This window comes from Salvelinus fontinalis, chromosome 8 (assembly GCF_029448725.1).
Source record: "Salvelinus fontinalis isolate EN_2023a chromosome 8, ASM2944872v1, whole genome shotgun sequence".
Taxonomy (NCBI): Eukaryota; Metazoa; Chordata; class Actinopteri; order Salmoniformes; family Salmonidae; genus Salvelinus; species Salvelinus fontinalis.
Window position 1 is genome coordinate 26,527,690 of NC_074672.1, and position 19,205 is coordinate 26,546,894.

Here is a 19,205-nt window from a genome sequence, read left to right on the forward strand (position 1 = left end):
TGTCAGAAGAGGGAGGGAAAAGAATACAACCCATAGTTTAACTTGACTGCAAAGGGAGGGACAGAATAACTGCCAATAGATAAGTCTAGCAGAGAGCATAAATATAGTTACATATTAGGGACTCCACAAGAGGGGTGAACTGGAGGGCAAAGTTGAAAGGTCATCCAGGATCGCCATTTTAGGCATTTCCTTTGACAATGACCAACAATAACCTGTTCCAAAAGAGGTTTGGTTTTTAACATTAGAATGTCCAACAAACTCCAACCCAACAGGTTCATTATTTATTCCTCAAGGTCCCCTAGTATCATTATTGGGGTCAGTTTGTGCACACAACCTGGTCGTACACCATCCACACAGGGTAAGCAAAAACAATGGTAATATCCCTGACTCGACTGAATGATGTCCTCTATCTAATCAGGCCCAGATAAGGCCCCTCATATGTCTCTTTCTAAAGACCTGCTGTCTCACTGCCTTGGCTTGAAGCTCCAACGTCCAACCCCATGCCTGGCTGTACATCTCAGCTGTGACAAATGATTGACTGGGACTTTGCTCTCCTCCTCAGTCCTCCCTACCTCCACGACTATATCTCTGTTTTGTCTTCAAGGTCCACTGTCAAGATACTTGGACAAGCGGGAATACTCAGTAATAGAGAAGGCTAAGGAGGAAAAGAGTGTGGCAACACAGTGAATCTCAAAGGGATTAATAACATAAAAATATCCTCTCTAACTGGAACAAAGTTGTACAAAGGCTCAGACAGTTTGGACAGATTCATCAAGCATTTGGATTACCATATTTGGACAAACCGGCATTGAAGGAGAGAAACATCTTTCCACAAGTTGAAACTACGACAAGTGGGATATCACAACTGATCCTTGAGAATCAACCTGAAGCCAGTTTCTATAGAGACATAAGACATTTAAGTGATAAGATCACAACACATCATAGCACAGGGAGAGGCAAGGTTGAAGGAAGTATCAGAGGTGACCTCTACCCATACGGGACTCTAGCAGATCACACAGGCCCAACCATGGAGGAGAGAAGGCGTGTGGGCTACTACGTGCACAGAGAGGTGCTGGATGAGGGAAAAGTGGACCAGTTGGCTGAGAAATCAGATGTTAAAGTCCCTTTCGCTGAAAAAATCAGAGAGTCATTGAGGTAAGGCGATAACCTTACTTTAACCTTGCATACAACTGAGAAAAAAAACTAATATGAAATGAAACTGTGACAAAACAGTGTTCAGTGTTGACGTCTCTAGAATGCTGTGTCTCAGAAATGACTCACTATTGAGTGAGTATTGTTAAGTATAATAATGCACAAGGTTGGGTAGGTTACTTTGTAAATGTAATCGGTTACCGTTACCTTTCCAAAATTATGAGTAATGCAACTTTTGAATTACTCAAACTCAGTAATGTAATCTGATTACTTTCAGTTACTTTTGGACTACTTTTTCCTTAAAGATGCAGTCTGTGATCTTAAAACCTCTACGGACCCCCCCTCCCGGATCCGGGATCATCCTCATCAAAAAAGCTGACTAGCATAGCCTAGCCTAGCGCCACCGGGATATCATATAATATAATTTCATGAAATCACAAGTCCAATACAGCAAATGAAAGATAAACATCTTGTGAATCCAGCCATCATTTCCGATTTTTAAAATGTTTTACAGCGAAAACACAATATATATTTATATTAGCTCACCACAATAGCCAAACACACAACGGCATTTATTCACCACCAACATAGCTTTCACAAAACACACAAATAGAGATAAAATTAATCACTAACCTTTGAACAACTTCATCAGATGACAGTCTTATAACATCATGTTATACAATACATTTATGTTTTGTTCGAAAATTTGCATATTTATAGGTATAAATCGTAGTTTTACATTGCAGCCACCGTCACAAATAGCACCAAAACAGCCAGAATAATTACAGAGAGCAACGTGAAATACATAAATACTCATCATAAAACATTTATGAAAAAGATATGTTGTACAGCAAATGAAAGATAAACATCTTGTGAATCCAGCCAATATTTCCGATTTTTTTAAGTGTTTTACAGCGAAAACACAATATATATTTATATTAGCTCACCACAATAGCCAAACACACCATGCCATTTATTCACAGCCAACATAGCTTTCACAAAACCCACAAATAGAGATAAAATTAATGACTAACCTTTGAACAACTTCATCAGATGACAGTCTTATAACATCATGTTATACAATACATTTATGTTTTGTTCGAAAATGTGCATATTAAGAGCTACAAATCATGGTTTTACACTGTGAATACGTAGCCATAATGCACCAAATTGTCCGGAGAAATTTTGGACAGTCACGTAATCTAACCAAAAAACTCATCATAAACTTTACTAAAAAATACATGTTGTACAGCAAATGAAAGATACACTGGTTCTTAATGCAACCGCTGTGTTAGATTTTTAAAAATAACTTTAGTACAACGTACAGCATGCAATATTGTGAGACAGCGCCCACCAATTCTCCACCTTGTTGGAGCCAACATAAACCACAAAAATACGAAATAACATCCTAAATATTCTCTTACCTTTGATGATCTTCCAGCAGAATGTAGTGCAAGGAGTCCTAGTTCCAGAATAAATCGTTGTTTTGTTTTAGAATGTCCATTTCTTCTGTCGAATTAGCAACTTTGGCTAGCCATGTTGAGCGCACATGTCCAAGAATTCTTGGCGCATGGAATGAAAAATTCCAAAATTCACAATAAACGTTGAATAAACTGGTCAAACTCGGTTGAAAATCCATCTTTATGATGGTTTCTCATATGTATCCAATAAAGTCCGAGCCGGAGCATTTCGTCGTGTATACCTAACGCATTTCAGAAGACAATGTGGGGTTCCCTGGTGCGCAGTTGAATACTGCCAATAGGGCGGACCTGTCACTTCAAAAGCTCTCATTCGGTCTCACATCAAGCTAGACACCCCATTCAACATTCTACTGCCTGTTGACATCTAGTGGAAGGCGTATGAAGTGCATACAGATCCATAAATATAAGCCAGTTGAATAGGCAGGCCCTGACACAGAGCCCCATTTTCAGAATTTTCACTTCCTGTTTGGAAGTTTGCTGCCAAATGAGTTCTGTTTTACTCACAGATATAATTCAAACAGTTTTAGAAACTTCAGAGTGTTTTCTATCCAATAGTAATAATAATATGCATATTGTATGATCTAGAACAGAGTACGAGGCCGTTTAATTTAATTTCCCAAAGTGAAAATAGCGCCCCCTATTAAGAAGAAGTTTTAAGCACAACAAATTCGTAGCATATTTTACGAATTGGATTCGCAACATATCATATGAATTGCCAAAATTTAGGGGTAAAAAAACATGTTTTTCTGCTGTACACCACATTCTACTGTCTGAAATTATACAAAGTTCTGAACCATCACTTTGAGAGGAATCCATCAAATGCATTTGGTATGTCATCATAGGGATCTCTGACTTATCATCAGACTCCTTCAGGTGGAACAAACTTGCAAATTAAAAAAATTCTGAATTGAATGTCATTGAGGAAACAGACTTTCTGAACTTAATTCCCCGGGTGCCGATGATTTGGACTTCGATTAAGGCAGCCCCCCGCACCTCTCTGACTCAAAGGGGTTGGGTTAAATGCGGAAGACACATTTCAGTTGAATGCATTCAGTTGTGCAACTGACTAGGTATACCCTTTCCCTTCCCTAAAAGTAATCCAAGAAGTAATCATCCAATTTTTCAAAAGTATCTGTAATCTGATTACAAACTTTTAGCTGGTAACGTTTTACTACAGTAAAATATATATTACCATCTGTAATGCCTGGACAGTCTCAGTGCATCCTAGTGTTGCACAGTGTGTCTAAAAGTATCTGTGTGTCTCTTAGTTCCCCCTACAGATGTAGGATCTTAATTTGAGCATGTTTGCTACAGCAGGAAAATGATTATGCCGCAACAGGAAATGTCAATTATTAAGATCCTACACCTGTATGTCTCAGTAGGTCCTGTGTGCCTGTTTCAGGGCTTTAAGAGATTATCGGTACTCAATTTACTGTTATCATACCAGGGTTAACACTTTAGAACTGGTAATCGATACCAGGTGCTCTCATCAAACAGTAGAACATTAGAGGCAAATCTCTGTACCCTCTATAACCACAGACCTGCATATGTCTCATTAGTGTTAGCTTTTCTGAGTCTCAGTGTGTGTGTGTGTGTGTGTGTGTGTGTGTGTGTGTGTGTGTGTGTGTGTGTGTGTGTGTGTGTGTGTGTGTGTGTGTGTTTGTGTGCGTGTGTGTGTGTGTGAGCATATGTGTGTATATGTGTGTGTCTCTTCTCTCCCAGGTGTTCTGGCCCCAGGCTGAAGAGTTGTATGTTGTCGTCTGTTCCTGTCCTCTCCTGGCTGCCTCGCTACTCCCTCAGAGACAACGCCATCGGAGACCTGATCTCAGGCATCAGTGTGGGCATCATGCACCTACCACAAGGTCTGATTGCCTGACTAAATACTGTATAACCTCTGTATTTAAAACATACTTTTATGTGTCTTGTATTATTGCCTTGTTACTTTAATAAACATATAATAACCATCTTTGAGTAACTTTTGAATATGAATATATGTTGTGTCACTGTAGGGATGGCCTATGCTCTGCTAGCAGCAGTGCCCCCAGTGTTTGGTCTCTACTCTTCCTTTTACCCCATCCTCATCTACTTCATCTTTGGGTCGTCCAAACACATCTCTGTGGGTAAGTTCTTTGCTATGTAGAGAGTACAAACCATGTTTAATGTTTGATGTCACACACAGAGACCATGGGTCCTACTAATCACCCCAAACAATCCAAAACAACTCAAAACAGTTACCCTAAAGAACCCCAAATAACCTATACATGCGCAAACATTTCAGTCATACTTTTTTATTATCTCTGCTATCGTGATAATATAGAATATAGAATCCTGAACCCAATATAGCACAAACCAAACCAAAAGTGAACCAACTGATCATTTGGGTGGTTTTGTGTTGTTTTGCTGGCCAGTTTGTGGTTCTTTCGGGTACTTGTAGGTTGTTTTGTGTTGTTTTGCTGGCCAGTTTGTGGTTCTTTCGGGTACTTATGGGTTGTTTTGTGTACCTGTTTGTGGTTCTTTGTGCTTGTTTTTGGTTGTTTTGGGTAGCTTTGGGGGGGTTCTCTTGGGTACCTTTTGTGTTGTTTTGGGTACCTTTTGCGTAGTTTTGGGTACCTGTTTGTGGTTGTTTTGGGTACTTTTGGATTGTTTTGGGTACTTTGGGGGTTCTTTTGGGTACATTTGTGGTGTTTTGGGTACCTTTTTGGTTGTTTGGGGTGTTTTAAGGTCATTTTGGTTACTTTGGGGTTGTTTTGGGTACTTTGGGGTTGTTTTGGGTTCTTTTGGGTACCTGTTTGGAGTTATATGGGGTGAGTAGTAAGACCCGAGATGGCTACCTTATTTTGCCATCCAGTGAACACAACACTAATGTTTTGCCTAGTCAGAACATTAATTTCAAACTAACTACTTTACGGTATATTAACCTCTCTAAGGTACATATGCAGTGATGAGTGTGATGATCGGGGGAGTGACAGAACGCTTGGCCCCAGACACTAACTTCATGATGTATGTTAACGCCACCAATCAGAGTATGGTGGATGTTTTGGCTCGAGACACGGAGCGGGTGAAAGTGGCTGCTGCCGTTACTTTCTTGTCCGGCCTCTTCCAGGTAAATCTGACTGAACTTCAACTGCATGCCACAAGACTGTTAGCCTGCTGAGCTAAAGCCTAGAAAGTCTTTAGGTCTCAGGCAAAGTTATTCATCATTACTCGTCTCCAAACTACCGTCTCAAAACTACCCTTTGTTAAATTAGCAGAGATTGTATGACAGCTTCTCCCGTGTGTGGTGTGTGTGAATGTGTGTGTAGATGCTCCTGGGCCTGGTTCAGTTTGGCTTTGTGGTGACCTACCTGTCTGAGCCCCTGGTCAGAGGGTACACCACCGGAGCAGCCATCCACGTCATCGTCTCTCAGCTCAAGTACACCTTTGGTATCAGTCCAAAACGCCACAGCGGATCCTTCGCCCTGATCTTTGTAAGTACTACAAACACACAGGCAAATGCATATACTCGAGCATGTGTCCTGTCCCATGTCCTGATGCCCATCTCTCTCTCTTTCTCTCTCTGTCTCTGTCTCTCTGTGTGTGTAGACGGTGATAGAGGTGTGCTATTTGGTGCCAGAAACCAACATAGGCACCCTAGTGGTGAGCCTGGTGTCCATCATTGGCCTCATCATGGTCAAGGAGCTCAACACCTACCTGGGCAAAAAGCTGCCAGTACCCATTCCTGTAGAGCTGCTAGGGGTGAGTCACAGTCCCACTCCCCCTACACCCAACAGAGGATAAACAGATTAGTTCCCACCGTGAATATTAGACCAAATGAATGGCATTGAGATACAATTCTTGTGCATAAACAATGGATAATGAAGTGGAGTAGGAGGAACACTGCTAAAGTAGAAAAAATATATAGTAACTTAATTTTGACCACATAAACAGCCAAACATTATTTTTATGAAAGTACAACAAGGTACTGTAACAATTATCTATGGACAGAGTATATTTTATTCAATCTATGTTCCAACTGTGAATAAAGTTGCTCTCTATCTCTCTCTGACAACATTGACTTTAATAGCAGATTTTTTTTTACAAATAATTATCTAGAAATAATGTATAATGTCCACTACTACTGAATGTGGATTCAAACATTGAATTAATCTCTTCTTCTGTCTGTCTGTTGTCAGATCATCATCGCCACGGTGATCTCCTGGCAGGTCAACCTGGAGGGGAAGTATGGAGTGGAAGTGGTGGGAGAGATCCCCTCTGGGTGAGGAGAGGAGCATTATACACACAGAGATACCACATAGATACACAACCACATAGATACACAACCACATAGATACACAACCACATAGATACACAACCACATAGATACACAACCACATAGATACACAACCACATAGATACACAACCACAGATACATTTTTTTTTAAATGGTTTATTTTATTTCACCTTTATTTAACCAGGTAGGCTAGTTGAGAACAAGTTCTTATTTACAACTGCGACCTGGCCAAGATAAAGCAAAGCAGTGCGACACAAACAACAACACAGAGTTACACATGGAATAACAAACATACAGTCAATAATACAATAGAAAAAGTCTATATACAGTGTGTGCAAATGAGGTAGGATAAGGGAGGTAAGGCAATGAATAGGCCATAGTGGTTAAATAATTACAAAATGGCAATTAAACACTGGAGTGATAAATGTGCAGAAGATGAGTGTGCAAGTAGAGATACTGGGGTGCAAAGGAGCAAAATAAATAACAGTATGCGGATGAGGTAGTTGGATGGGCTATTTACAGATGGGCTATGTACAGGTGCGGTGATCTGTGAGCTGCTCTGACAGCTGGTGCTTAAAGCTAGTGAGGGAGATATGAGTCTCCAGTTTCAGTGATTTTTGCAGTTTGTTCCAGTCATTGGCAGCAGAGAACTGGAAGGAAAGGCGGCCCGAAGGAGGAATTAGCTTTGGGGGTGACCAGTGAAATATACCTGCTGGAGTGCGTGCTACGGGTGGGTGTTGCTATGGTGACCAGTGAGCTGAGATAATACGGGGCTTTACCTAGCAAATACTTACAGGTGACCTGGAACCAGTGGGTTTGGCGATGAATATGAAGCGAGGGCCAGCCAACGAGAGCATACAAGTTGCAGTGGTGGGTAGTATATGGGGCTTTGGTGACAAAACGGATGGCACTGTGATAGACTGCATCCAATTTGCTGAGTAGAGTGTTGGAGGCTATTTTGTAAATGACATCGCTGAAGTCAAGGATCGGTAAGATAGTCAGTTTTATGAGGATATGTTTGGCAGCATGAGTGAAGGATGCTTTGTTACGAAATAGGAAGCCGATTCTAGATTTAATTCTGGATTGGAGATGCTTAATGTGAGTCTGGAAGGAGAGTTTACAGTCGAACCAGACACCTAGGTATTTGTAGTTGTCCACATATTCTAAGTCAGAACCGTCCAGAGTAGTGATGCTGGACGGGCGGGCAGGTGCGGGCAGTGATCGGTTGAAGAGCATGCATTTAGTTTTACTTGCATTTAAGAGCAGTTGGAGGCCACGGAAGGAGAGTTGTATGGCATTGAAGCTCATCTGGAGGTTAGTTAACACAGTGTCCAAAGAAGGGCCAGAAGTATACAGAATGGTGTCGTCTGTGTAGAGGTGGATCAGATAATCACCAGCAGCAAGAGCGACATCATTGATGTATACAGAGAAAAGAGTCGGCCAGAGGATTGAACCCTGTGGCACCCCCATAGAGACTGCCAGAGGTCTGGACAACAGGCTCTCCGATTTGCCACACTGAACTCTGTCTGAGAAGTAGTTGGTGAACCAGTCGAGGCAGTCATTTGAGGAACCAAGGCTGTTGAGTCTGCCGATAAGAATGTGGTGATTGACAGAGTCGAAAGCCTTGGCCAGGTCAATGAATACAGCTGCACAGTATTGTCTCTTATCGATGGCGGTTATAATATCGTTTAGGACCGTGAGCATGGCTGAGGTGCACCCATGAACAGCTCTGAAACCAGATTGCATAGCGGAGAAGGTATGGTGGGATTCGAAATGGTCGGTGATCTGTTTGTTAAACCTGTTATGATGTCACGTTAGCTAGGAGTGGTGGGTGCGGTGTTAGGCGCAGAGAGCAGAGGTTCCAGAAAGGACGTATTTTTTCCAAAAATGGTCAAGCCAAAAACAACAGGCACAAATGACCACAAAACGGGACACCAAACAATCCGTAATGGAACAAAACACAAACCTCCACTGACAGAAAATAAAATATGCCCGCAAAAAGCAGGCGGGTCTTGAAGGCTTAAATAGCCCCGAATTAACTACAATCAAGGTACAGGTGAAAACAATAAAGACAAAACCAACAGAAAAGGGAAAAGGAATCGGTGGCAGCTAGTAGACCGGTGACGACGACTGCCGAGCGCCGCCCGAACAGGGAGAGGAGCCACCTTCGGTGGAAGTCGTGACATATGGATCCCTCCGCGCGCCAATCCCTTTAGCGGGATCGATTTGACAACATCCAGTGAAATTGCAGAGCGCCAAATTCAAAGTACAGAAATATCAATATTCAAGATTCACGAAAATATAAGTATAATACATCAAAATAAAGCTTAAGTTCTTGTTAATCTAGCCGCAGTGTCAGATTTCAAAAAGGCTTTACGGGGAAAGCAGACCATGCGATTATCTGAGGACAGCGCCCCGCATACAAACACATGAAAATCATTTTCAACTAGGCAGGTGGCAACACAAAAGTCAGAAATAACGATATAATAAATGCCTTACCTTTGAAGATCTTCTTCTGTTGGCACTCCATAATGTCCCAGAAACATCACAAATGGTCCTTTTGTTCGATAATATCCTTCTTTATATCCCCAAAATGTCCATTTATTTGGCGCGTTTGATTCAGAAATACACCGGTTCCAACTCGCCCAACATGACTACAAAGTATCTAATAAGTTACCTGTAAACTTGGTCCAAACATTTCAAACAAAATTGCTAATCCAACCTAAGGTAACCTAAAACGTAAATAATCGATTAAATTTAAGAAGGGATATACCATATAAAAACAACGTGAAGCACGTTCCAGTTCATGTGCATCAAACAGTAGAGTCCATTTGGAATGACACTTACAATGAACTTACAATGACACTTACAATTTACTTTGGGCACGCTTTTCATCCGGACGTGAAAATACTGCTCCCTATCCCTAAGAAGTTTTAACTTGGCTTTCAAAGACCATGGAAAGGAAGGGTAGGATAGATATAGGTCTGTAGCAGTTTGGATCTAGAGTGTCTCCCCTTTTGAAGAGGGGGATGACCGCGGCAGCTTTCCAATCTTTGGGGATCTCAGACGATATGAAAGAGAGGTTGAACAGGCTAGTAACAGGGATTGCAACAATTTCGGGGGATAATTTTAGAAAGAGAGGGTCCAGATTGTCTAGCCCGGCTGATTTGTAGGGGTCCAGATTTTGCAGCTCTTTCAGAACATCAGCTATTTTCACTTCCTGACCATAGAGAGCTTTTTATTCTCTATGTTGGTTAGGTCGGGGTGTGCCTAGGGTGGGTCATCTAGGTAATTATATTTCTATGTTGGCCTGGTATGGTTCCCAATCAGAGGCAGCTGTTTATCATTGTCTCTGATTAGGGATCATATTTAGGCAGCCATTTCCCCTTGGTGCTTTGTGGGATCTTGTTTTTGTGTAGTGCCTGTGAGCACTGCATTTTCATCACGTTTCGTTTGTTCGTTTATTGTTTTGTTTTGCTTTGAGTTTCACATAGTAAATAAAGATGTGGAACCCAGATCACGCTGCGCTTTGGTCCAGTTATTATACGATCGTGACAGCTATCTGGATTTGGTCGAAGGAGAAATGGGGGAGGCTTGGGCAAGTTGCTGTGGGGGGCGCAGGGCTGTTGACCGGGGTAGGGATAGCCAGGTGAAAAGCATGGTCAGCTGTAGAAAAATGCTTATTGAAATTCTCAATTATCCCAGATTTATTGGTGGTGACAGTGTTTCCTATCCTCAGTGCAGTGGGCAGCTGGGAGGAGGTGCTCTTATTCTCCATGCACTTTACAGTGTCCCAGAACTTTTTGGAGTTTGTGCTACAGGATGCACATTTCTGTTTGAAAAAGCTAGCCTTTGCTTTCCTAACTGCCTGTGTATATTGGTTCCTAACTTTCCTGAAAAGTTGCACATCGCAGGGGCTATTCGATACATAACGACATAGATACAAAACAACATACAGTACATGCACAGCCATAACAGCCCACATCCCAGATACTCAGTCACATAGTCTAACTACACAACCACTCATACAGATGCTATTATACCTAGCTATACAACCACCAAACTACAGTACACAACATGATCACACAAAGATATCCTTGTCAAGGAGAATAACAGTTACCATTGTTTCTCTTCCCTAGTCTACAGCCCCCTGTAATGCCTACAGCCTCTCTATTTGGGCAGGTGATAGGTGATGCCTTCGCTCTGTCTGTGGTTGGCTACGGCATTGCCATCTCCCTCGGACGGATCTTTGCCCTAAAATATGGCTACAAAGTTGACAGCAACCAGGTAAAAACATTGTCAATGACTATGTAATTGGAAATCTCTCTGGGTGTGGTTGTTGTAATGTGTGGCATGCACTGCTTGTGAATGACTGGTTGTGCTATTCACACCCCTATTTACTGAAGAAAGTGGTCTCTACCTGGTTTAGGAATTGATAGCCCTGGGTCTCAGCAACTCCATTGGAGGGGTGTTTCAGTGCTTTGCAATCAGTTGCTCCATGTCCCGCACCATGGTACAGGAAAGCACTGGGGGCAAGACTCAGGTACAGACTCTTCTCATTATGACAGTAGTCATACATTATTCTGTTGCATTGATAAGTGGGTTCATTAAAAAACACTTGAAGCGTTAATTAAAACCCACATCACACACCCACATGGATTCATTAAAACACAAATAATTAGTTGTCTAGCTCATCATTTAAACAGACAGGGCTCAATATTCACAACATTACGGAATTACAGGAGGGCCTGGTTGTTGTCTGTTTTAACCCTCAATGATCCATCTCTCTCTCCCTCTCCCTCCCAGGTGGCGAGTGCTCTTTCAGCCATGGTGATTCTGGTCATCATGCTGTGGATTGGGGCTCTCTTTGAAGAGCTGCCAAAGGTACCATTCTATTGGCTGTTAGTTAATAGACTGAGGTAGTTCTGTGTGTGATTGTGATTGGTGGCTGTCTCTCTGTCCACCAGGCCGTGTTGGCAGCCATTATCTATGTGAACCTGAATGGCATGATGAAGCAGTTCATGGACATCCCAACTCTGTGGAAGAGCAATAAAGTGGATATGGTGAGTGAGTGAGAGAGAGAGAGAGAGAGAGAGAAGGGGAAGATGGAGGAGGAGAGCGGAGAAAGAGGGCTGGGGGAGGAGGGGTAGGGGGATATATTGGAGAGATGGAGGAGGAGAGCGGAGAAAGAGGGCAGGGGGAGGAGGGGTAGGGGGATATATTGGAGAGATGGAGGAGGAGAAGAGCGGAGAAAGAGGGCAGGGGGAGGAGGGGTAGGGGGATATATTGGAGAGATGGAGGAGGAGAGCGGAGAAAGAGGGCAGGGGGAGGAGGGGTAGGGGGATATATTGGAGAGATGGAGGAGGAGAGCGGAGAAAGAGGGCAGGGGGAGGAGGGGGAGGGGGATATATTGGAGAAGATGAAGGAGCAGAGCGGAGAAAGAGGGCAGGGGGAGGAGGGGTAGGGGGATATATTGGAGAGATGGAGGAGGAGAGCGGAGAAAGAGGGCAGGGGAGGAGGGGTAGGGGGATATATTGGAGAGATGGAGGAGGAGAGCGGAGAAAGAGGGCAGGGGGAGGAGGGGTAGGGGGATATATTGCAGAGATGGAGGAGGAGAGCGGAGAAAGAGGGCAGGGGGAGGAGGGGTAGGGGGATATATTGGAGAGATGGAGGAGGAGAGCGGAGAAAGAGGGCAGGGGGAGGAGGGGTAGGGGGATATATTGGAGAGATGAAGGAGGAGAGCGGAGAAAGAGGGCAGGGGGAGGAGGGGGAGGGGGATATATTGGAGAGATGAAGGAGGAGAGCGGAGAAAGAGGGCAGGGGGAGGAGGGGGAGGGGGATATATTAGAGGGATGGAGGAGGAGAGCGGAGAAAGAGGGCAGGGGTTGAGGGGAGGATGAGATAGATTTTATTGAATTGTTTTTTTCCTCACAGAGGTAATATGATCCCATAGTAGAAACTTAAGTCTCAGGGGTAAAGTGAGAGAGTTTGGATGTGTGTTAACTTTCCCCTGTCTGCTCCCCTCCCTCTCTCCCTAGCTGGTGTGGGTGGCAACTCTGATCCTGACCGTGCTCTTCAACCCTGACATGGGCCTGGCAGCCTCCATTGCCTTCTCCATGCTCACGGTCATCTTCAGGACCCAGCTGTGAGTACACAACCGCTCTCTCACACACACACACACACACACACACACACACACACACACACACACACACACACACACACACACACACACACACACACACACACACACACACACACACACACACACACACACACACACACACACACACACACACACACACACACACACTAGAGTGTACACGCTAACACACACACAAAACTATCCCAGACAGACTCCACCTAACCACAAACATCCAACACTACTCATTTGGATCTACCCCACACATCATTAAACCACCCATTCACTCTTAAAAGTCATTTTAACAGATTTAAAAGAGACTAGATGTCATATCTGCTCCACCTATGAAACTATTTTTGAAAAAACATACCAAATTGTGTAATAAATCGTGTGTTAAATCACTACATCTGTCTATTTGTCCGTTTAAGGCCGAAGTACTCCCTCCTAGGGCAGGTCCCTGAGACTGACATCTACAGACCAGTGGAGAACTATAATCAGGTATGCATCCATGGCAACAAGATATAAAAACATACAGTACGTATTCAGTTACTCTCTAATCACACAACCACTCAATCAAGAGGGAGTCTTTAAGTTGTAGTTATCAGGTCTATGTCTGTGGAGGTGTTTCACTTTGGTTTTCTACAGTATAGAAGTTGTAAGGTGTACTTCAACTAGTGTCTGGGGTGAAGTTTCCCCTAGATACAGATCTAGGATCAGCTTCCCCTCTCCCAATCCTATCCTTAATACTAGAATCATTAGTTGCAACATCCATTTTTGGACTTATAAATTAATGATATACAGCCATTGATTCTAGAAGAATATAATTTATAAATGACTTAACTGTCGTAACCGATCAGAACCCAAAATATTAGCTTGTTTTACTCCAATGTTTGTAAACAATGTAAATGTAAACAAACACAGTATAGCCTCAACATGGTTAAAACTATACTTTTGATATCCATCGCTCTGTCTATGAATTTGAGAGTGGATACATTTCTCCATGCCTATCCCTCAGCTTTTAAAAAAAAAGGCAGGGTAACCACTTTTGTATTGTTTCAATCATAGCCGTGGGAATTAGGGGTGCTGAGGGTGATGCAAAACCCACTGAAAAAAACATAAATAAATACAAATGATTTATAAAAGTATATATTTTTTCCCAAAAGTATTGCACTGGGCCTTTACTAGTCCTGTATTAGCGGACCCATACAGACATCTGTAGCACGGGCAAACATTTTTCCAGCCCCCCTCCCTGTTAGTCTTTATTATAATAAGAGTATTGATATAAATGACCATTGTCTCTCAGGTGAATGAGATCCCTGGTGTGGTGATCTTCCGCTCCTCTGCGACCCTCTACTTTGCCAACGCTGAGATGTACCAAGACGCCCTGGCAGAGAAGGTGAGGTCACAGGAATTACTATGCACTACACAACAATACTTTGACAAATTGGCAAAATGCCTGACCTGTTTTGCTTACATTCTGCTGTGTGCGTATGGAGAGCATGACAGACATTGTTAAGATGGCATCCATTCCTCTCTCCTCTCTACAACCCTGTTATGCTGTCATGTTCCAAGGCAGGAATAGAAAAACATGATAGAATGTCTCACTCCCTTGCTATTGTGTCTCCAGAGTGGGATTGACATCACCAAGCTCATCTCCCAAAAGAAGAAAGCAGAGGCCAAGAGACTGAGGAAGGAAAAGAAAGAGGCCAGGAAAGCCAAGAAGGACGCAAAGAAGAATGCACAGGAATTGGTGAGGAGGAGTGACACTGAAGAGAGAGAGATCATTCCAGTCTGTTTGTATATCTCCAATGAAATCCAATAATATGGTCAATGTGTTAGGAGAGTATTGGATTAATATGCAGGTAATGTGTTGGGTGAGTGTCTTATGAATGATCCATCCATGTCTTGTCCTGTCCAGGAAGGCGAGCCAGACAGTTCGGAGAACGAGGTGGAGAAGGGTGTGGCCACAGTGGAGGAAGGGAGTAAACCTGACTCCACCCTTCCTCGTGCCATCATCCTGGAACTGAGTCCAGTCAACTTCCTGGATACTGTGGGCGTCAAGACTCTACGCAATGTGAGTCGTCTGTATGCACTGATATCCATCTTACTCAACCTTTTAACCTGTTCTGCCAGCTCACCTTGCTCTTTCTCTCCCTCTATTTCTTTCTCTCTATCGCTCTCTATTTTCTCTGATAAAATGCAATGTTGCCAAAATGAGAGACACAATTCAAGCAAAATGAATGGAGCAGTCTCTTTCTCGCTCTCTCTGACCTGACCTTTGACCTCTCTGGTGCTACTTCAGATCCAAAAAGACTACGGTGATATCGGTGTAGAGGTAGTCCTGTGTGGATGTCAGAGTGAGTGTTACATTTTCCATGTACTATTACCAAGACCTCCATGCTAAACATACAGCACTGTAACATGCATACCCTGGGGGCTGAAAATAGTGGGCGTTCCTGTAGTTGTTTCTGTGTTTCCCATCATGTTTTCCGTGTTATTTACTTACATTCTCTTATGTAATTGCGGAAATTGCTTATCATTACTGATTATACAGGCAAAATCACTAAAGTGGTCAATGTTTATGTTGTTAAGAATGTTGATTAACCATAATTATGAATGTTAGATCACATCACTCACTTACTCTCTCTCCATCCATTCCTCCCTCCCTCCTCTCTCTCTCGCTCTCTCTCTTTCTGTAGCTGGTGTTATTGAGAACCTGGAGAGTGGAGGGTTCTTCAGTGAGAAAGTCAGCAAAGCATGTCTCTTCTCCTCAATCCACGATGCAGTGCTTCACTGTCAGACAGACAGGGCCAAGATTAACAAAGATGACGAGGTGAAACATACTAACACACATGGGCATGACACGTGCACACACACACAAGCATGTGTACACAAATATACACACACACACACAAACACACTCACATTATTTTACTAAAATAATGTGAACCTGTTTATATTGTTTATACACACAAATTGTTATTTTCAAACATTTGGTTTTGTGGGGTTTAGTTGTTGGTTGCTGGCAGCTCTGTTTTAGCGTTTAGTTGCAAGCGTGACTCTTCTCCAGCTCCACAGGGAGATTGTACATGTTTGTGGTAGTTGGTCAGGGAACACACACTACAGTCAGGGAACGTTTTACCAGTGATCAGGCAGGTTATACTGATAGATCCTGAAAAGCCTTCTCTGAAAGCGTCAAGCGGTGTTTGGAATACAAAGCCTCTGACCTAAGCCTCTCTAAAGCAGTGTGCAGAGACTATGTTATGAAACTGCCGAGGGTGGTGGCTGTGTTGAAACAGGAAGTACCGTTAACTTTACAAAATGTTCCTCTCAAACCATCAAACACAGTCTGCTGACGTTATGTGCAGGGTGGCCCCAAACATCTATGTGACTATACAAGAGTGGTCCACAATGTACGTGACCCTGAGTGGAGCTTTTGCCTTTAAATAGTTGTTAACTATTTATAACCAAACCAGCCATGGTATAACACTCTCTCCTCTCCTCTTTTCTCCCCATTCTCTCTCTCTCTCTCTTGCTCTCCCTTGCCTGTCTTTCTCTATCTCCCTCTGCTCTCTAGGAAGTGCAATCGACTCATTTCTGAATACTGAGGGTAATGGAGGCGTCTTACTGTATGGTACTTGGGTACTTATTAGAAAGTTCAGAATACTTGACATTCATATTATGTCCACATATTTTTTGACACAGAAAGAAAGTATGAAAGAAAGAATGTATCAAAAAGAGACACAGATACAAACACTTCAACGAGACACACAAACCTTGACAGCCCCAGATTAATGTTAGCCATGCAATGTGCCAAGGATGTACATTGAAACAGAATAATATTATTCTATGACCTTCCTATAAGAAAATAGATACACCTTTGGGGAAACTTTTATATTGAAAGATATTAACATTTTCTGTGCTAAATAAACTATTGTATATTTATTGTTTAAATTGTTAACAAATAAAAAAAACATCTAAAAACATGTTCCTCTTCATACCTAACTTTATATTTGTTGAAGGAAGAATAATGTTAGTTATCTGTTGTGATTGTCAACATACATGTTTGATTCTATATTGCAGAGATGCATTGTGTTAAGAGTCATGTCTATATCAGTTCATTGTCAAATGTTCAATGTCAATCAAAATAATGACTTCATGTTCAATAGTATCTGCATGTGCTGTGTCATATAATCTTAATTTACTGATGTAGCTAAGCTTGTGCTCAGGATGCAGAGCATGATGTATAGGTAAGCTGTTATTTCATGTTCTACCACCCCAAGGCAGTGTTCAGTGTCAACAACATATGTGTAACGCTCGTCGTTAGGTGGAAGAGAGGAGGACCAAAGCGCAGCTTGGTATGTTTCCATATTTATTGGAAACACTTAACAACACGAACAAAACAATAAATAGAAAATTAAACTAACGACGCTACAGACCTGAACATGTGAACATACAGACAATGAAGAACGCAATGAACAGGAACAATCACCCACAAACAAACAGTGAGAACAGCCTACCTAAATATGGTTCCCAATCAGAGGAAACCTAAAACACCTGCCCCTGATTGAGAACCATATCAGGCTAGTTGACAACCCTAAACCAAACATAGAAACACATAACATAGAATGCCCACCCAGCTCACATCCTGACCAACTAAACAAGACTAAACAAAGGAAATAAGGTCAGGGACGTGACAATATGCATGCTGCCTATATCTCTTAATGGCACAGTCAGGAGAGAGTGCTATAAAAGACTGCATGATTTGCATGACATCGAGATACTGAGAAACAGCTTCTATCACCAGGCCATTAGACTGTTAAACAGCCATCACTAGCAAGGTACCTTCCCGATACTCTGCCCCTCACCTTAAGACTAATGCCCCATGTATAGAGAGACATTGAACACTGGCCACTTCATATACACTTCATATACTGTTTACTCACTGTGTATGTACAGTTGAAGTCGGAAGTTTACATACACTTAGGTTGGAGTCATTAAAACTAGTTTTTCAACCACTCCACAAATTTCTTGTTAACAAACTATAGTTTTGGCAAGTCTGTTAGGACATCTACTTTATGCATGACACAAGTAATTTTTCCAACAATTGTTTACAGACAGATTATTTCACTTATAATTCACTGTATCACAATTCCAGTGGGTCAGAAGTTTACATACGCTAAATTGATTGTGCCTTTACTAGGATTAAATGTCAGGAATTGTGAAAAACTCAGTTTAAATGTATTTGGTGAAGGTGTATGTAAACTTCCGACTTCCACTGTATACTGTATTCTCAACATAACTCATCCTAATATACCTACTACTGTACATACCATTTTCTTTTCCAAATGATATACAGTTGAAGTCAGAAGATTACATACACCTTAGCCAAATACATTTAAACTCAGTTTTCCACAATTCCTGACATTTAATCCTAGTAAAATTCCCTGTCTTAGGTCAGTTAGGATCACCAATTTATTTTAAGAATGTGAAATGTTATAATAGTAGAGAGAATTATTTATTTCAGCTTTTATTTCTTTCATCACATTCCCAGTGGATCAGAAGTGTACATATACTCAATAAGTACATGGTAGCATTGCCTTTAAATTGTTTAACTTGGGGCAAACGTTTCATGTAGCCTTCCACAAGCTTCCCACAATAAGTTGGGTGAATTTTGGCCCATTCCTCCTGACAGAGCTGGTGTAACTGAGTCAGGTTTGTAGGCCTCCTTGCTCGTACACAGTTTTGCAGTTCTGGCCACAAATTGTCTATGGGATTGAGGTCAAGGCTTTGTGATGGCCACTCCAATACCTTGACTTTGTTGTCCAGAAGCCATTTTGCCACAACTTTGAAAGTATGCTGGGGGTCATTGTCCATTTGGAAGACCCATTTGCAACCAAGCTTTAACTTCCTGACTGATGTCTTGAGATGTTGCTTCAATATATCCATATAACTTTCCTACCTCATCATAATTCCATCTATTTTGTGAAGTATACCAGTCGCTCCTGCAGCAAAGCACCCCCACAACATGATGCTGCTACCCCCGTGCTTCAGGGTTGGGATGGTGTTCTTTGACTTGCAAGCCTCCCCCTTTTTCCTCCAAACATAACGATGGTCATTACGGCCAAACAGTTCTATTTTTGTTTCATCAAACCAGAGG

The 19,205-nt window shown here is 42.2% G+C and overlaps 1 protein-coding gene across 1 annotated transcript; it reads left to right on the forward strand.

Moving 5' to 3' along the window:
• Positions 1-567: 567 nt before the first annotated feature.
• On the forward strand, positions 568-17,471 carry slc26a6 (solute carrier family 26 member 6). The gene is made up of 19 exons (XM_055931966.1): positions 568-1,155; positions 4,356-4,495; positions 4,643-4,753; positions 5,561-5,736; positions 5,936-6,100; positions 6,216-6,368; positions 6,806-6,888; positions 11,043-11,190; positions 11,333-11,446; positions 11,710-11,787; positions 11,871-11,966; positions 12,942-13,048; positions 13,474-13,543; positions 14,349-14,441; positions 14,673-14,795; positions 14,964-15,119; positions 15,348-15,402; positions 15,745-15,878; positions 16,623-17,471. Exons 1-19 carry the CDS (start codon positions 1,028-1,030, stop codon positions 16,644-16,646), a joined length of 2,154 nt encoding a protein of 717 aa, XP_055787941.1. The 5' UTR covers positions 568-1,027; the 3' UTR covers positions 16,647-17,471.
• Positions 17,472-19,205: the final 1,734 nt, after the last annotated feature.

Excerpts from the sequence above, each read along its gene's own strand:
- slc26a6 (XM_055931966.1), top strand. The coding sequence starts at position 1,028 with ATGGAGGAGAGAAGGCGTGTGGGCTACTACGTGCACAGAGAGGTGCTG. Across the intron at positions 11,447-11,709 it reads GCACTGGGGGCAAGACTCAG|GTGGCGAGTGCTCTTTCAGC; the intron begins GTACAGACTCTT and ends TCTCCCTCCCAG. Across the intron at positions 14,796-14,963 it reads AGAAGAATGCACAGGAATTG|GAAGGCGAGCCAGACAGTTC; the intron begins GTGAGGAGGAGT and ends TGTCCTGTCCAG.